The 15,308-nt window shown below is 36.2% G+C and overlaps 1 protein-coding gene and 1 non-coding gene across 6 annotated transcripts; both read right to left on the bottom strand.

The window, feature by feature from the left end:
* Nucleotides 1-141: 141 nt before the first annotated feature.
* On the bottom strand, nt 142-15,276 carry LOC136414171 (uncharacterized). 5 transcript variants are annotated; one of them, XM_066398028.1, is made up of 17 exons: nt 15,102-15,276; nt 7,180-7,330; nt 6,956-7,118; nt 6,738-6,893; nt 6,492-6,682; nt 5,225-5,394; nt 4,966-5,107; nt 4,517-4,702; nt 3,994-4,083; nt 3,806-3,896; nt 3,597-3,737; nt 3,277-3,485; nt 3,034-3,220; nt 2,871-2,973; nt 2,672-2,804; nt 1,597-1,822; nt 142-1,182 (listed from the first exon to the last, which is right to left on the bottom strand). In XM_066398028.1, the coding sequence occupies exons 1-17, from the start codon at nt 15,122-15,124 to the stop codon at nt 1,049-1,051; spliced, it is 2,496 nt and encodes an 831-aa protein (XP_066254125.1). In that variant the 5' UTR covers nt 15,125-15,276; the 3' UTR covers nt 142-1,048. The 5 variants fall into 5 exon arrangements, with proteins under 5 accessions (XP_066254125.1, XP_066254124.1, XP_066254128.1 ...); XM_066398027.1 differs by having other exon boundaries at nt 142-1,185; nt 15,102-15,270; XM_066398031.1 differs by having other exon boundaries at nt 142-1,185; nt 4,562-4,702; nt 15,102-15,270.
* On the bottom strand, nt 2,044-2,117 carry TRNAT-AGU (transfer RNA threonine (anticodon AGU)). Its single transcript has one exon. It is a non-coding gene; the product is annotated as a tRNA-Thr (tRNA).
* Nucleotides 15,277-15,308: the final 32 nt, after the last annotated feature.

Below are 15,308 nucleotides of genomic sequence, written 5' to 3'. Positions count from 1 at the left end.
ACATTAAGATTTTGTCATGTGGACTACATGTAATTGATTCCTTTATTATTCCTATCGTTATAAGCCATGAAAATTTGTCTTGGTCAGTTCTAATTCCTTGCTAAATGATACAAACTTATATTTTTTCTATAATAAAAGATATTTTTGCGGTAGGTATTTATTGTTTTACTTATTTTCCATATTTATTTACAACTATTAAACACCGGACAAAAATAAAATTGGACACCAAACAATAAATAATTACAAAATTTAAAAACATCACTAATGGTAGGGCTATAGGTATGTATAGGTATTACAAGAAGTGTTATCAAATTGTCTTGTTTTAATCTCGGTTTTTAAAGTTATTTATCTGTGTTTTAGTATTATAATATATCACAATAATATTACTAAAAAGTTTGAAGTATTTTTATACAATAATTCCACTCCATTTCCAATCGGGCAAAATGCCAAAATATAATTGCAACTTATCTTCTGCAGATAAGTTGCTGAAATAACTATAATTATCTTGAGTATTGGCACTAATGTCAGGCCTGCTTAGCTTAAGTTACTTTCAATTAAATTATTGAGCTATATCACTACATAGGGAATACAGTGCGCCAAGGACAAGAGGATGTTATATTCGGATAAACAAGGAATAGGTCGGGTGGGTCTTTAAGAAGTAATAAAATCGTCCTAGGCTGAAATTTGATGGTTCAGAAAATTGTTTGCTTTTTTCACGATTCCCATTTAACCCCCAATATTTTATCCTGGACACCCTGTATAATAAACTTTAACTTACAAGATTTTGATTAAAGAATACTCAAAACCTTAACATTCAATCCAATATTTACATTATTAAAATTGAGTTAAACGGCTACGTTGTTAAATTGGGTGTGTGTTGCTTTTCACTGATGTCCGTCATAGATTTCTAACTTCTAGTTGTAAGTACTCTTCGCTTACACAGCATTTAAGTACCTAATTATTTATATATAACATGTCTGAATGTTATTATGTATGGTCAGCAGTGTTAAAGTGTATGGTTTCTTTTAAAATTTAGTTGTTCAGCCTTCTATTTGTGATTGATCGTTCCTGGAGTTCTGGCTGCTAAGCGTCTCCTCCCGGCCAATAGTTTGTTGAGTCCTCTAGGTTCTTCAGTTGTTGTGGTAGAACTGGGAGCAGCCTCTGTTTCAGCAGCAGGTTCTTCTGCTGAAATTGTCAAGTAATGAATATGTTAAAAAATTTCAGTAGAATGTTCAAGTTGCGACGAGATTTTTAGCCAATAATCCCATGAAAATATGTATACGGTAACATGTATCTTCGTGTCAAAATTTGAATTAAAAGTTTAAAAAACGATCGTTTATATGTGAAACATCGTTGTATTTCTGTAGAAAGATTGTCTGCGAACTTAGGTCTATTAAGTGGGGATCGCCGTGTATGTGTACAATTTTGTTGCTGTAAAAATTTAACTTTGTCAGGTGCTTCAAGTTTTCCTATAACTAGGTACCAAATTAGGTATGATATAGTAATCGCTAATCTAATGAATAATGGCGTATCTACTACCTCTAGTTTCATCAGTGTTATCCTGTAAATGGTGTAAACTGTTTTAAACACAATTACCCTCTGGTTCAGCTGCTTCGCTAGTGGGTGCCTCACTAGACGGTGCTTCAGTGGTTTGTCCAGGTCGTCTCCTGGCAAGGAGGGGGTTTGGTCTTCGCACTTGAACCGGAGAACTGGCACTTGCTACGGTGCCAGATTTGCTTTTGGGTTGAATGTTCAAACGGTTTTTATTACGTAGACGCCCCAAAGGACTGTTGTCTACTGGAGGTGGTGCGGGAGCTTCGTCCTGAAATTTAGAATGTCATACATTCACATTATAAGAATTAAACAGGGTGTCCTTGTTAAATGGGGACAGTAGTTCTTTCTCTGGCTTTAGTGACAGAACAGTATAGAAAAAATATGCCTTTCGTGGTTACGTACTTATGTATTCGGTATGTTAAAGTAGCTCAAAATTAAAATACCAAATGCAATTAGTATATTTTCTTCAGAAAAAAAAAGTAAACTTGTAGGCCCCGGCGAGATTCGAACTCACGATCTCCTGTTTACTAGACAGGCGCTTTAACCAACTAAGCCACGGCGCCTTCAGTGATTGGTGATGATCATCACAATCTTATATTCTGACCAATGTTAGTTCAAGTTAAAAAATACTTATAGGAAAATCAATCCGACACAAAGTGAATAATTTAGATCGCGATGTCTAGAAAAATAGACTCATCCCAATCTTGTTAAAAAAAAAGTCAAAGAGTACTTACTTATTTGCACCAACGGTTCTTTTCATACCGGATGTAGTAATTGCTAAGTATCGAAGATCCACCTAACAGTTTCACTTTAATTACAACATTCCTATTTGTTATTTAAAAAATCTAACGATACCTACAGAAAAATTTTCTCAGGAAACCGAATCTGTGATTGGATTTGATATAAGTGAGCAAATTAGACAGGCATGACTTTACCATAAAAAGTGTCTATAGATTTTTCAGATAGAAAGTAGGAAAGTTGTGATTAGAACGAGATAGTTAAACGGATTTTTGACATTCAGGTAATTTCTATATCCTGTATATGAAGCACCGTTGGTGGAAATATTTAGTATTACTCACTGTATTAGATATCAAAATAAAGTAAAATAAAGTTTTACCTTCTCGCTTGCAGCCTCAGCGTGCGTTTCTTCTTCATCACCAGGAATAGTATCTTCAACTTTAGGAGCTTCAGTAGTCGTGGTTGTAGTTTGCGCACCACGCCTACCTGCTAAGTTAATCCTAGGACCTGGCCTAAAGAACAAACCACAAATGTAATTATTAATTTTGAAACTACTATTTATTTGATTTTAAATCAACCTTAAAGGTTTGATGTTAGCCGTTGCTCCTGCAATTCTTCTACCAGGTCGAGTAGTGGTGGTACTGGGCTCAGAAGAACTGGCTTCAGAGTCAGATGCACCTTCTATAGTAAATTTTCTGCCAAAGTAACACACTATACGTATAGGAAATATTCATGAGGTACCTTCGGTAGAGGGGGCAGCAGTGGTACTCCGACCTCTTCCTCTCAAAGAATTAAATGCTGGTCTCGCTCTAGGGAGTGATGGTCTGCTAGATGAGGACGCTGAGGTACTTGCAGTTTCCTCCTTGGTTTCTGGGGCAGCTGTTGTGCGTCCTCGTTGTCTTGGGGCACCGAATCTTGCACGACCAGGCTAAAAAGAGATAGTTTAAATGAGTTCCTGTTACCAAACATCAAGTTCCAGAGTACCTTCGATTGACTCACTGGTTTACTTTCCTCTTTGTGTACCTCTTCTTCTGCGGCCGGTGCTGAAGTTGGTTTTACTCGAGCTCTCCCTCCGAAACTAGGTCTACCAAATTTCTTTGGTTTCCCTTCAGTGGTAGGAGGAGCTTCAGTTGTGGTCGTGGAAGTTTTTCTTCCTGAAGATAGGGCTGTGCGCCTTCCTCCAAATCTACTGGCTGTTGTTTAAAGACGAATTGAGTACGTTAAACTTATCTAGCCATTAGAGACGATGTTGCAAAACTAGTAAGTTCCACTCGAGCATTTTGTTTTTTTCATTCTTCTTTTACCTTTAGTTGGTGCCTCTGTAGTGGTTGTAGTAGTTCTGGTTGTTGTTGGTGCAGGTGTTGTCGTAGTTGTGGTTGTTGTTGTTGTGGTAGTAGGGGTGGTCGTTTCTAATTCTTCAGTAGATGAAGAGTCTTGGGTGGTACCTGCGCAATGCCATATCCCATTACCATATTATGGTCTGCTCAGTTCAATAAATTTAATCACTCATTACCATCTTTATCTTCTTCAGTGCTCAGTTCTGTTTCATCTTCGCCGAAGAGTTTTTGCGTTCCTTGGGAGATAGCGTAAAGGTCCAGCGCCACCTAAATACGTTTTATTGATTACCAATTAAACCCCTGTAGACCCAATAAAACGAGATGCAATTTTAACACAACCGAATTTTAGTAATTAAAGTCTAACCTTATTCATTCGTGTAGTTGATGTGGTAGAATCATCCTCGCTAGGCTTGGACGTTTGTTCAGTAACCTCTTGCTTATCTCCTGATTCATCCTACGCATACATTAAAAAAAATGAGATATCCAGACCATAGTTGATATTCTTCTCATGTAGCAGTTGGTAGAATATCAACCTGAAACCTTTTTAGTTTTTCTACTGCATTAAAGCGACAGTAAGCTTATTGATCAGATATCACGGTGACTGAAAAATGAGTTTTCGCGTGCACCATTATCAATGTTGGTTTTTGTTCATCTTCCTTTGTTATCTACTGATTTGTATGGAAACTAAGTTACTTGCAGCGATGTAATGAGTAATGTAATATTTGATAAAAGCCCGCCAAGTTAGTGCTTCCTAGTAGTGCATTTTAGTCATGATTGATCATTAAAATATCACTATCATTTGATGTGATTGTAGAAAATCAAGTTAGTTGCCCAGTGCGAATGCTTTGGTGCCAAAGAGAAGAGAACTCTCTCAAAAAGGAATTTACTGGGAGATCGTAGAATTCATTCGGAGTGGCGCCCAAAAAACGTACCGGTCCAGCGGGTAACTGGGCGGGAAAAGTGGGAGATTGGGCGGCCGCGGGTGGCGCAGCTGAATGCGTGTTAAACGTTTCACTGTCAACGAATTCCAGCGATGGGCGGCGCACGTTTGCTCTGGTTCGCCCTCTGGAAGCCTGAAATTTAATCCGATGTGGGTGCCATGTAAAGTAACACATTTGTCGGAAATGAGAGATAGAAGAGAAAAAAAGAAAAGGAGAGTATGCTAAAAGAAGAAATGGTTAAAAGAACGAATGACGCATGAAAATGAGGTCAAATAAAAGTAGACATGGAGAGTAAAAGTGACTAATGACCAGAAAGTTAGTTGAAGGTGAGTAGCAGCACACTTATTAAAGCGAAAAAATTAGGCAAAGCAAAGCACGTGTTTAAATTGGCTTACCTGTGTTTCATCCGAAACATTATCATCTTCGACGGCAGTTTCAGCTGTGGGTTTGCCCCTGACCCTGGTCCTGGAGGCTGCAGGCTTCTGTTCTTCTTGTGGAACCGGTGTGGTGTTAAGGTTTCTGCTTCTAGGAGGGAATCTGAAAGTGTTACAAAGTCTGCTCTTTTGTCGTGAACGGAATGAAATGGTACATATGGCTCAATCGTTCGGGATAATCAAAGTTTGCTGATGAGTTACATCCTTTCACTATACACACCTTGTATTGGCTGGCAGTCGTTCTTCTTGAACTTCTTCCTCGCCTAATTGTCTGCTTCGAGATTTCCCTCGGGATGGAACAACTTCGTTGGCTTCAGGGGTGGCTTTTTCTCTGGATTTGTCCCCTCTGGAGATGCTGTTCCTTGCCGGACCATCATGATCATTAGTATTCTTAAAAAAAAATAACGATATTTGTAATGATTTCGCAGCGATGGAAACATGTGCATTGTTTTTGTGTACATTGCTTCTTTAGAGGTAAACTATAGAATGTATGCTGTTATTTTGATAGTAAAAATTTAAACTTAAAGCCCGTGTGTTTCCAGCACGGCTCCTTTTAACGAGTACTTTATGTACAGGTTTATGTCCGAAGGTGCACCATCACATTTGAGTTTAGTTGCACGTCAAATTCTAGACAATTAACTTGATCGCTTGATAGAAAGAGCAGGACCGTATGTATGGCCCCCCAGATCACCCGATACGAGTTCTTTCGATTATTTTTTTAAATTATTTGTGTGGTCACTGGAACTCTTTATTTCATACGGAGGTTCTCATTTGCTTACGAAACCTTTGAAAAAATTCATGGAATGTCGATGAGTATTTCAGGGCGTCGAAGGATTCGAGATCGCAAGGTTCTTACACATGCAAGCACCTAAATCGCATTGTACATGTAATGCACAAAACAGTTAGTTTCCTCATTTCTTGTCCAGCTTTCCCACATTCCTGATAAGAGTATTAAATGCCTATTGCATTTCTTGCAGAAATGATTGCATATAGAGCGAGAAGTGCGACATTAGTGTCACAATGGCTTATGAAATCTTGCAAAAAAAGTTACCAATGATGTTTAAACTTTGCAACATTCTGTTGCTCAGTATTTTCAATGGAAGTTACTATACTATTATTCAGTGCTACACTAGACGTTCACTAGTGAAATCAGACCGACGCTATCTTACGGCATTGTGAATTACATAGTGGACAAGTCATATGCAAACATTAGTGTGTCTGTTGATGCATGTAGGATCTCACTGTTGCTATTCAATGTTTTAATATTTTATTATGGTTCCAATCATCGTTGTCTTAAATTTTATATTTCAATAATTGATCCTCTCACTGATGATTCATCATAATCTGACACAAATGATATTCGTTAATGGTGATAGTTCCAACACCTGAGGCTCTAACGTTGTTGATGAAGTAGGGACACTTAGGCTGAATTAATCCAAATATTTTGTCTCCTAAATACATCTCTGATGAGTTGTTCTAGTAATTACCTTGTCTTTTGAGTCTTCATCTTCGTCGTAGTAGTAATAAACATATTCATACTCGTACTCTTGTCCATTGGGCCCTTTCTTGACTTGGATTCTTGATCTTTGCTTTTCACTAGCGGAGCCTACCACATCTGTATCTTCATGTTTAGGGGAGATTTTGGCTGTTGTCAATACTGGTCTTGGGGTTGTGGGGCCTAATTCAGATGAATATTTAGCTTCTAGCGCTACTAAAAAACTTAAGTTTACTACCTGAACGCCTAGACCTTCTTTTAGTCCCGGCCCCCCTTCTTCTACTGGACCTTGTCGTAGTAGTGGCTTTAGTGCTACTGGCAGGACTAGGAGTAGAACTCTTCATAGCCTCTTTATACTTTTGTAAAAGTTGAGACACGTTTATTTTTATAGCACCTGGAAACAGTGGATGATAATTTTGATCATCGGTCATCAAATTTGTTTATATTGAATTTTACCTGGCGGTGCTGGAGCAGTTGATTGGGCCTCTCTTTTGTGCACCTTCTTCCCAGGAGATTTAGTAGGTTTCTCCTTGGTGTTTTCGAGAATATCATCATCTTCATCACTGATGACGAAGGCGAGGTTCGGTGGTATCTTGTGAGCAGTTTCAAAAGGTTGGATCTGAAATTATGGCAGAAATTTTCTCATCCATGGAGTGATTTTTTTTAAAATAAAAACTTACCTTTTCTTCCTTGTTGCCTTTTTTATTGATAGGTTTAGCATTCGATCCTGACGACTGGACGAAAACATATTCTTGCCCAGGCTGAGCTTCTGTTACAAGTTTGGAATCCTGAGTAGGGAGAGCTACTATCGTGGATGCAATTGAAAATAATCTGAAATGAAAAGTAAGTAAACAAATTAATTCTTGTTTTCGTGTAATATGTGTTGTTAGGAACAGTGCAAACCCCTCGAGAAGTTTCGGAACTATTTGTATTGGTAGAAGTATATTTTGGGTGTATAACAGAGACTGTTGTCAACCAATAGTTTTTAGTTAGAAGCAAGTTTTTTGGAATTCACCGAATAGAGAGAACGCACTAATTATATTATGGGGTCAATGGGATGTAAATCTGGGCAATTAGGACTTTTCAGAGACTGGTAGGCTCGGGAGGTATCCTAATTAGGCTAGTCACATACGTTGTTCCTACTATAAATGAAACAAAAGCTCACATTACAGTTATATAACCACCAATAGTGTTTGTTACCTTGTAAGAAAATATCACCGTTATTTAAAGTTTGACCCCGATTTATACGAGCTCTTAGAATATTAAGTAATACAGGTGTATTAATAAATTAACGATTCTTACCTAAATCTACGGTTTACTAATTGATGATTTTGAACTAAAATATTTGCCTCGGGTATATGATTTGGTATTTCTACTTCTTATGCCCAAAAAATATATATTGGAAAGAGAATGGCAATACGCTTAGTCCTAAATTGCCTGTAAAGTTAATAAGATATTTTCTGACTTTATACTAAAATTCAGATATTGACTGGAGTTGTACCTTTCGGGCAAAATTTTACTTAAATAGATTTATATTTTGTTACTCGGAACCGATTCTTCAATGTCCAGTTACAACTAACTAGCCGATGCAACGGTTTTCGAACTGAAGTTAAAGCTTAATCAACAGTTGAAGGAGGACACCCCTTTCAACTTTAAGTAACAGAGACACTATATAATTTTGACTGCTTACTTCACATGCTTCATATCACAACTTACTTCACATGCAGTTTAACAGGACGTTGAAGAACTGGCACTTAGATAGATAGTGGGGCATCGTTTTCTTCAAAAATTGTAGCAATTGTTTAGCTGCTATATTTCGAGGAAGCGGGAGATTAACGCATAAAATCATTTGCGAATCTGCCAATAAACAGAAAACATAAAATTATTAAAGCTAGTTAACAGAGATCAAAAAATATCTTCAGTGTCATCTTTAGCGGACAAGAATAAATTTTCTCTTCAAAAATTACCCATTAAACTCAATATATGTAAATTTTCAATCGAGAGTGAAAGAGCAGTGAAATTGAATAACCTACGGCCATGTCCACTTCGAGGATCAAGGTCAAAGGATGACCTTCCCAATATAGAAAGTAATTTTCGTAATAACACACGAATCAGAAGTCGCCTGCTTTTGGCTGTATTATTTTTTAAGACCACTGGCGATAACCTGTCCATACCCATATCCGGTTGGGCGAGTATACCCATGACGGCTGGTTCAGACTGGCAGGCAATTTATTCCTTTTGTTGATTTACGTTTTCTTTACTTTGCTAATTGGCTTTAATTATTTTCGTTGTACCTTGAGTCCCCATGGCTATCATTTCTGTCAAATGTTGTAAATATATGTCTTGTAGAAACTAATTGAATAGAGATGTTTGAAAGTTGAGAAATTTAATTTAACAGTTTGAAGAGTTCTTAGCAGCGAATCATTTTACCAAAAAATTCTACGAATGCTGCCGGTGTAGATATGCGCAGATGCAGATAGAGTACAAAAAACTAAAATAATTGTTCAAAGTTCAATTAATGTTAAGGACATAGTTCTGTGGCCAATAATCTGGTCCATGATGTTCTGCCCCCGAGATGTCTCGATCTTTCAAGATTCATCGCGATTAATCCATCTTGTAGCTTCACTGTGCGAAGGGAACTTGTCACAGTTTCTTTGCACCTATTGCAAAAACCATCAAAAGGCTTTTGTATCCCTTTTAGTAGGAAAGTTTAGCCCTTGCGAGTGGGTTAAGGCAGACGTGCAAAAGATTTCATGATTTCATTTAATGGTACCCCGGGTCAATACAAGATCCATATTGTTCCATTAAACTAAGAAACGGTATATCGGAATTTTTCTGACAATTTCCAAAGGGGGGAGGTACCTATTTCTTGTCACTTTTCAAATTTGGAATGCGGGTATCTCGGGAACACGTAGAGCCATCGCTTTAAAAAATATCTTAAATGAATAGTCTCGATTAATAGCGCTTTATGATCCTACAAAGCCGAATTTGCAAAATATCTTTTGGCTTCCCTTTGAGCCACAAAAAGTGCATTAAATATGTGTGAACTGACTGAGCGAATAATGTGAATTAACCGACTACGAGCTAACTTCGAATAAATGCAAAATAAATGTCCTGTGTCTCGTTAATACTCAACTCTGTACAAAATTGATGTGTCATCCTTGTAACATAATCCACTGGAATTCTGTTAATTTTGTTGTAACAGTTTATTATTTTGTCGCTTCAAGAGAAAGATTTTCCCAAAGCAGAGGAGATTCCTTTCGATGTTAAATTTTCGTGTCGACATTACCTCTTGCACCAATTGAGGCTTAACATCTTTCAACAGATGAGATTAAACATAAATAGTGCAATAAGGATCACTCACCAGAGGAGTGGTGAAGTCGTTAAATTGAGTAATACTAAGATAGCATCAAATCAAAAAAGAGAACACTTTTCTCGTGTTTTTTCTCTACATTACAAAATGGTGATGCGTTTAGTAGACGTAAAGCAACTTTAGGGCGTGTTTCGTAATTTCCTCGATTCACTTCAGGTCTCATTAGCAGGCAAAAGTCTTTGTTTAAAATGTCATTTTATCATTTTAAATGTTAATCTGAGAAAATTACGTGCCGTTTAAATTCAATGCGTCGGTGGTTTTCTGATTATATCTCCATAATTGGATATTTTTGAAATTACTTGTCTGCCAACTATTTCCATTCTGAGAAGATAACATCAGCATTCGGTGTCAAATAGCTAAGAAAAATTAAACATACGGGTAAAGAGCAAAAAGGTCATTATATTGTGTATACAGTGGGTAACATATTTCAAGTTAACGCGGAAGAAATAAAAAAACTTCACTGTTGCATTGATATTGCCCACGTAAACCGTATGAGACATTTTTTCCCAATTTGCATTAGAGAAATTCGAGATTAGCGAATGTGCACATAGCATAAAATTTACTTCGTTCAAAGCAGGTAAACAAATGGTTATGCAAACTTAGCTGATTAGTATTGCGTGGGTCCTTATTATTTTCTCTGCTGGAATGCAATCGTTCATATCCCTGGTTAAATTGCCCATCTAAAACTATCTTGAAGTTAATATTGTGTGCTAAAATGGGAAAACGATACTTTTTTCAACTCGAAAATGCGGAATTTTCTCGAAGCAAAAATCTGGTAATGCTAGCTGAGCAAGTCAGTTGTCTATCTTAACAATATTCAGATAATTTGTAACAATATTTGTTCTAATTAGGCTGGAACGGATTAAATGAAATACTTGTGGTCTGATTTTTTGCACACTTACACACAAGCATAACAAGAGTAAAACAAGATAGCAATTATTTTCGTCTATATAAGCTCAGTTCCACTATAGGAATATAGAACGTAAAACAACTTTCTTCTTTGTTAGCTACACTTGCCTTTTCGCTAATTTGGAGGACACATCATTAGGATAATAAATCTTACCTAGAGATTGATTCTAAAAAGTCAAGGTACAAGAAGTATGGGAGAGTGTGACGTGTGACCTTTTAAAAGTTCAATTTATTGTTGTATTATTAAGATCATCGATAGTTTGAAATAACGCCGAGTTCATACCGGTGAAGATTTCGATTTCGTATTAAAGCTCTGAAGATTATGGTGGATGAACCACAACGATTACGAGATCGCTTCGTTAATAAATCGGTAGTAAAATTACGGGTTAAAACGTATCATAATAAATACCACAAAAACAAAGAAATTCAGGTTGAGTGTACGTTAACATTTCACTTTCAGCAATATTATCCAAGTCTACGGTCTAGATAACGTGACCTATAGTTCAGTCAGGTTACGCCATTATTACCAAATTCATGGCGGTTGTTCTCGGGCTTATGGATCGCTTTGGGTACCATTGCAAATCTTGCTCAAAGAATTTTTAAAATTGAATGAAATAATAGTTAAATGCAAGTTTGGTTACAGTCTATACTTATAGGAGGGTATTCTGATGTGTCTCAAAAGCAAAAAGTCTGTGGTAATTGCAGAAACTGTTGGATTCGCACTATCGGTTAAATTAGGAAAAGTTGTCGTTTTGAAAGCTCATATTCTTTTAGTATCGAAACAAGTATAAATATCCAAGTTTTGGATGAATCAACGGGACCTTCTTCCATTTAATTTTGTTTTACGAAAAATGCGGATTTCGATACTTTAGGTGGAAGTAACTGCTGAAAAATATATTCAGATCTAATATATTTCCCGTCATCCAGCCTAAAACTATAGCGATTTATGGGAATAGCCGTCTAAATCATGGAACGTAGAGAGACACTATCAGACTTTAAAAAAAGCCTTTAAAGGCCTCTATAATTTATTTTGACCTCCTTAGTTCCAAAATGTCCAAAAACACCTATCTACGGATAGCAGTGCTGAAAAAATTAGGCAATATTTGCATCAGAAAATTTAGCATATTTCTTTGAATTCTTTTTTTTGAAACGCCATAGTTCGGCACGCCCCGTATAAGTACATCCAGCATTCTCTTTCACGTTGGGTGTAAGAATTGAAAAATGGTGTTGCTGATTATCAGAATACGGTCGGTGGCATCAAGATCCTCATTTACTGCTTAAATACAGATAGGACTGCAAAATAAAAAGAAATAACAGCTATCCCCAAAGAATCTATTTGGTTGGGCAACGTTCACGTTGAACTTTGCATGGCCCAAGGTTTTTACTTTTACTGTTAGCCGCAGTACTCGATATTAGCAACAATACTTCATTTGCATGCTCACCTATCTCAAATACATATTTTCAATGGTGGTACATGTTTAGTGAGTTTCAATAGTATACCTAAGGAGGATTTCGACATTTATTATGACTAATTAAAATTTTTCATCATGGATTTTGTTTCGTACAAATTGGCCATCGACTCGAAATTATTCATCGTCCATACTAATTAGATTATTCGTTTTGCTCAATAGTCTGAAGAATCTTATCTCATCGTCGTAACCTTTACTCAAATAATAAATTGTTAATGCAGCTCGTTCTCTCGCCGAAAGTTTATTACCTACCACTTAAATACGAATTAGCGTTATTAAACGTCCGTTTTTGGACAAGTTGCGGCAGAGAAAATTAGTATTTGAATATTACAAGATCTTTCAATTAACATATCAATATAGCTTAATCGAAATTTAAAGATTTAATAATCAGTAGAGAAACCGCTTGTTTACTTTCAGTGGAAGAATTTATAATCCATTTAGTTAACTTTAGTCAATATTGTCACCATTTCTTCAACCAACCGCAAACGAGAGATATTTCCAATCGGGATTTTACCCAGCTTTCTTTAGAGATCTTCATTTCGTTTGTTATGCTTGTAATTATGTAGACTTCATATCATAATACTGTCTTCATTAAAGCGGCATGTTCTGTTTATGAAACCATATACGGGGTGTCCGATTCGTTACTGCACATACTGAAATGGGTGATGGATCTCATCATTTTGAGCAAAAAAGTTCATATGAACATAGGTTAGATTTCGATCGGTAGCGGAGTTACTGGGTGTTCAAATTTAAAAATTCAAAAATTCAAAATTCCAAGTTTCTATGCTTGCAACTCTTAAATTAGATCGACAACTCTCAGTTTCTTTCTTGTTACTTTGAAATATGATGTTTTCCAAAATAAATAATACTAAATTTGTCCAACTGTTTTTTGTATTTACTGAAAAAATACAAACTTTGGTTTAGTAATAAACAAAATAATTCGTTTGTTAACAAAAAACTGTTTGGAGAATTGTTTATCGTAAAAAAAGACGAGACCTCGGTCAACTTGGAATTTAAAATTTTGAATTTGAATACCCTGTAACTCTGCTACCGATCGAAATCGGACCTGTGTCCATGTGAAATTTTTCGCTTAAAATGATGAGATCCATCACCCATTTCAGTATGTGCAGTAACGAATCGGACACCCTGTATTTATGATCCTATTGGATCATTAAGATTTTTTTCTTGCAAATTATTTAGTAACTCACGGAACTCCCCTTGAAAAGAGATATAGATGTGGGAAATATATTTATGAGGAAACACACAGCATTTATGGGATTAAAATATATTGTCTTCCTATCGTTCCTAGACATGTGAGTGCCTCCTATTTACTTCAATTGTGACTAACTACATCTTGACCAAAGTCGGTTTCGTTATAATCTAGACTCAGTGCAGATCAAGTGCAGAATCGTGATCATTCTGAGCATATATTTCATCAGGTGTAGTACCAAATTCTTCTAAATATTTTAAGCGAGATCTTTCAAAATTTTGATCATTAAATACACCACCTTCTTATGAACTTAGCCGTAAACTGGCAATTTTTTATTACCTACTGGATAAGTCAACACCAACTGTTACGCATCAAAAATGGGTGTATATAATGGTATATATTATACTACGAGTAGTACAGAAGGCTTACTGCTTGTTAATCTGGATATCTATCTACTTGACTCACGAGACATTTCTTAATCATACTTTCAAATCTGAATCGTTTAACAAATGAGGTGTATAATGCGATTGTGGAAAAAGAATATTTCCATGGTAGAATAGCACAATTTACAAAAGAAACTGACAACGTTCAATTCTCTTTTGTCATGATAATAAGACAGAAAATATTATGTTCGTTCGCCATTCTAAGACAGCATCAGTACTTTAAAAATTGAAGACAAAGTAAAAGTAAACTTAACTTTATTTAGCTGCTGCTGGTTAGAATTAGTCCTCGATCAATGTTAGGAAAATATTGCAAGAGCTGGACGCCTCTTTTGGAGCAGTTCAAAGAGATTTATATTAATGTTTTGCACTGTTAACAACCCAACAATAAACTTCTTTTTTGTTGAAAGTGTGAAATTGACCAAAATTAATCGGCGTTTAAGATATAATGTGAGGTAGAAAACATGTCGAAATTCTGTTACACTGTGATTATCAATTTGCGCAAAATTGTTTCAAAAAGAAGAAACTAATTTCTTGATAATCAATAAGAAAAATTTTTCACATTCTAGCAGCAAAGATTATTATTGTGAGGTAATTGCAGCTAAAAAATCCTTTTGAACGTTAATTTAATCGGCGCTTTACTTGTCATATTGTAAAGCAAGCAGGCACCTCCCTCAAAAATGTATTACTAAGTGTTATCATCAATGAATTTGTAAAAAAGTTGTCTTGAAATTTGTAAAAAACTTACCAGGGCCGTATTTAGGGAAAAATTAATGGTCATTCTTAACAAACCAAATGTCATAGAACGAAACTAAGACTGTCATTTTGAAGTTTATAATAACCTACAATGGAAAACTGGTTCTCGTATATTTCTTACCGTTTGAGTAAAATAAATTTTCAATTGAAAATTTGGGTTTTCTCGCAATAACTGAAAAACCAAAAATAATTTTGCAGACTTGTTTGCACCGTAAACCTTAAATGCGCAACTATTCTCCCATTTAACCAAGTCTACGTCAATTATTGTGCACCAGATCCCCATATCTTATCTAGAACACACTGTATATACGAGATATTTTTTATACGACTTAATTAGCAATGAGTCTGAATTTTGAGAGTGTGTTTGAAAGTCTGCACTTATTGCCGCTTACGAGATCCCCATAGAGGACATAAACTTGGACACAGTATCTACAAATGTACTTACATAAAGAGTATCTTCCCCTCCATGTTCACTAATAACTCCAGAAAATGAAACTTTAAACAAAAATTGAGGGTCGGCAAATCACACCCACCCTCTCGGTCGTACGGTGCGCGTTCCAACCGCCTAAACGACAGACAAGACCCGAATAAGAAGTACTAGCTGGCAGGAAAGGAAGAAAGAACCGCTCTTAGACGGTCGCAGAAGTGTCAG

This window comes from Euwallacea similis, chromosome 16 (genome assembly GCF_039881205.1).
Source record: "Euwallacea similis isolate ESF13 chromosome 16, ESF131.1, whole genome shotgun sequence".
In the NCBI taxonomy this organism is placed as follows: domain Eukaryota; kingdom Metazoa; phylum Arthropoda; class Insecta; order Coleoptera; family Curculionidae; genus Euwallacea; species Euwallacea similis.
This window is presented reverse-complemented; position numbering and strand designations above follow the sequence as displayed.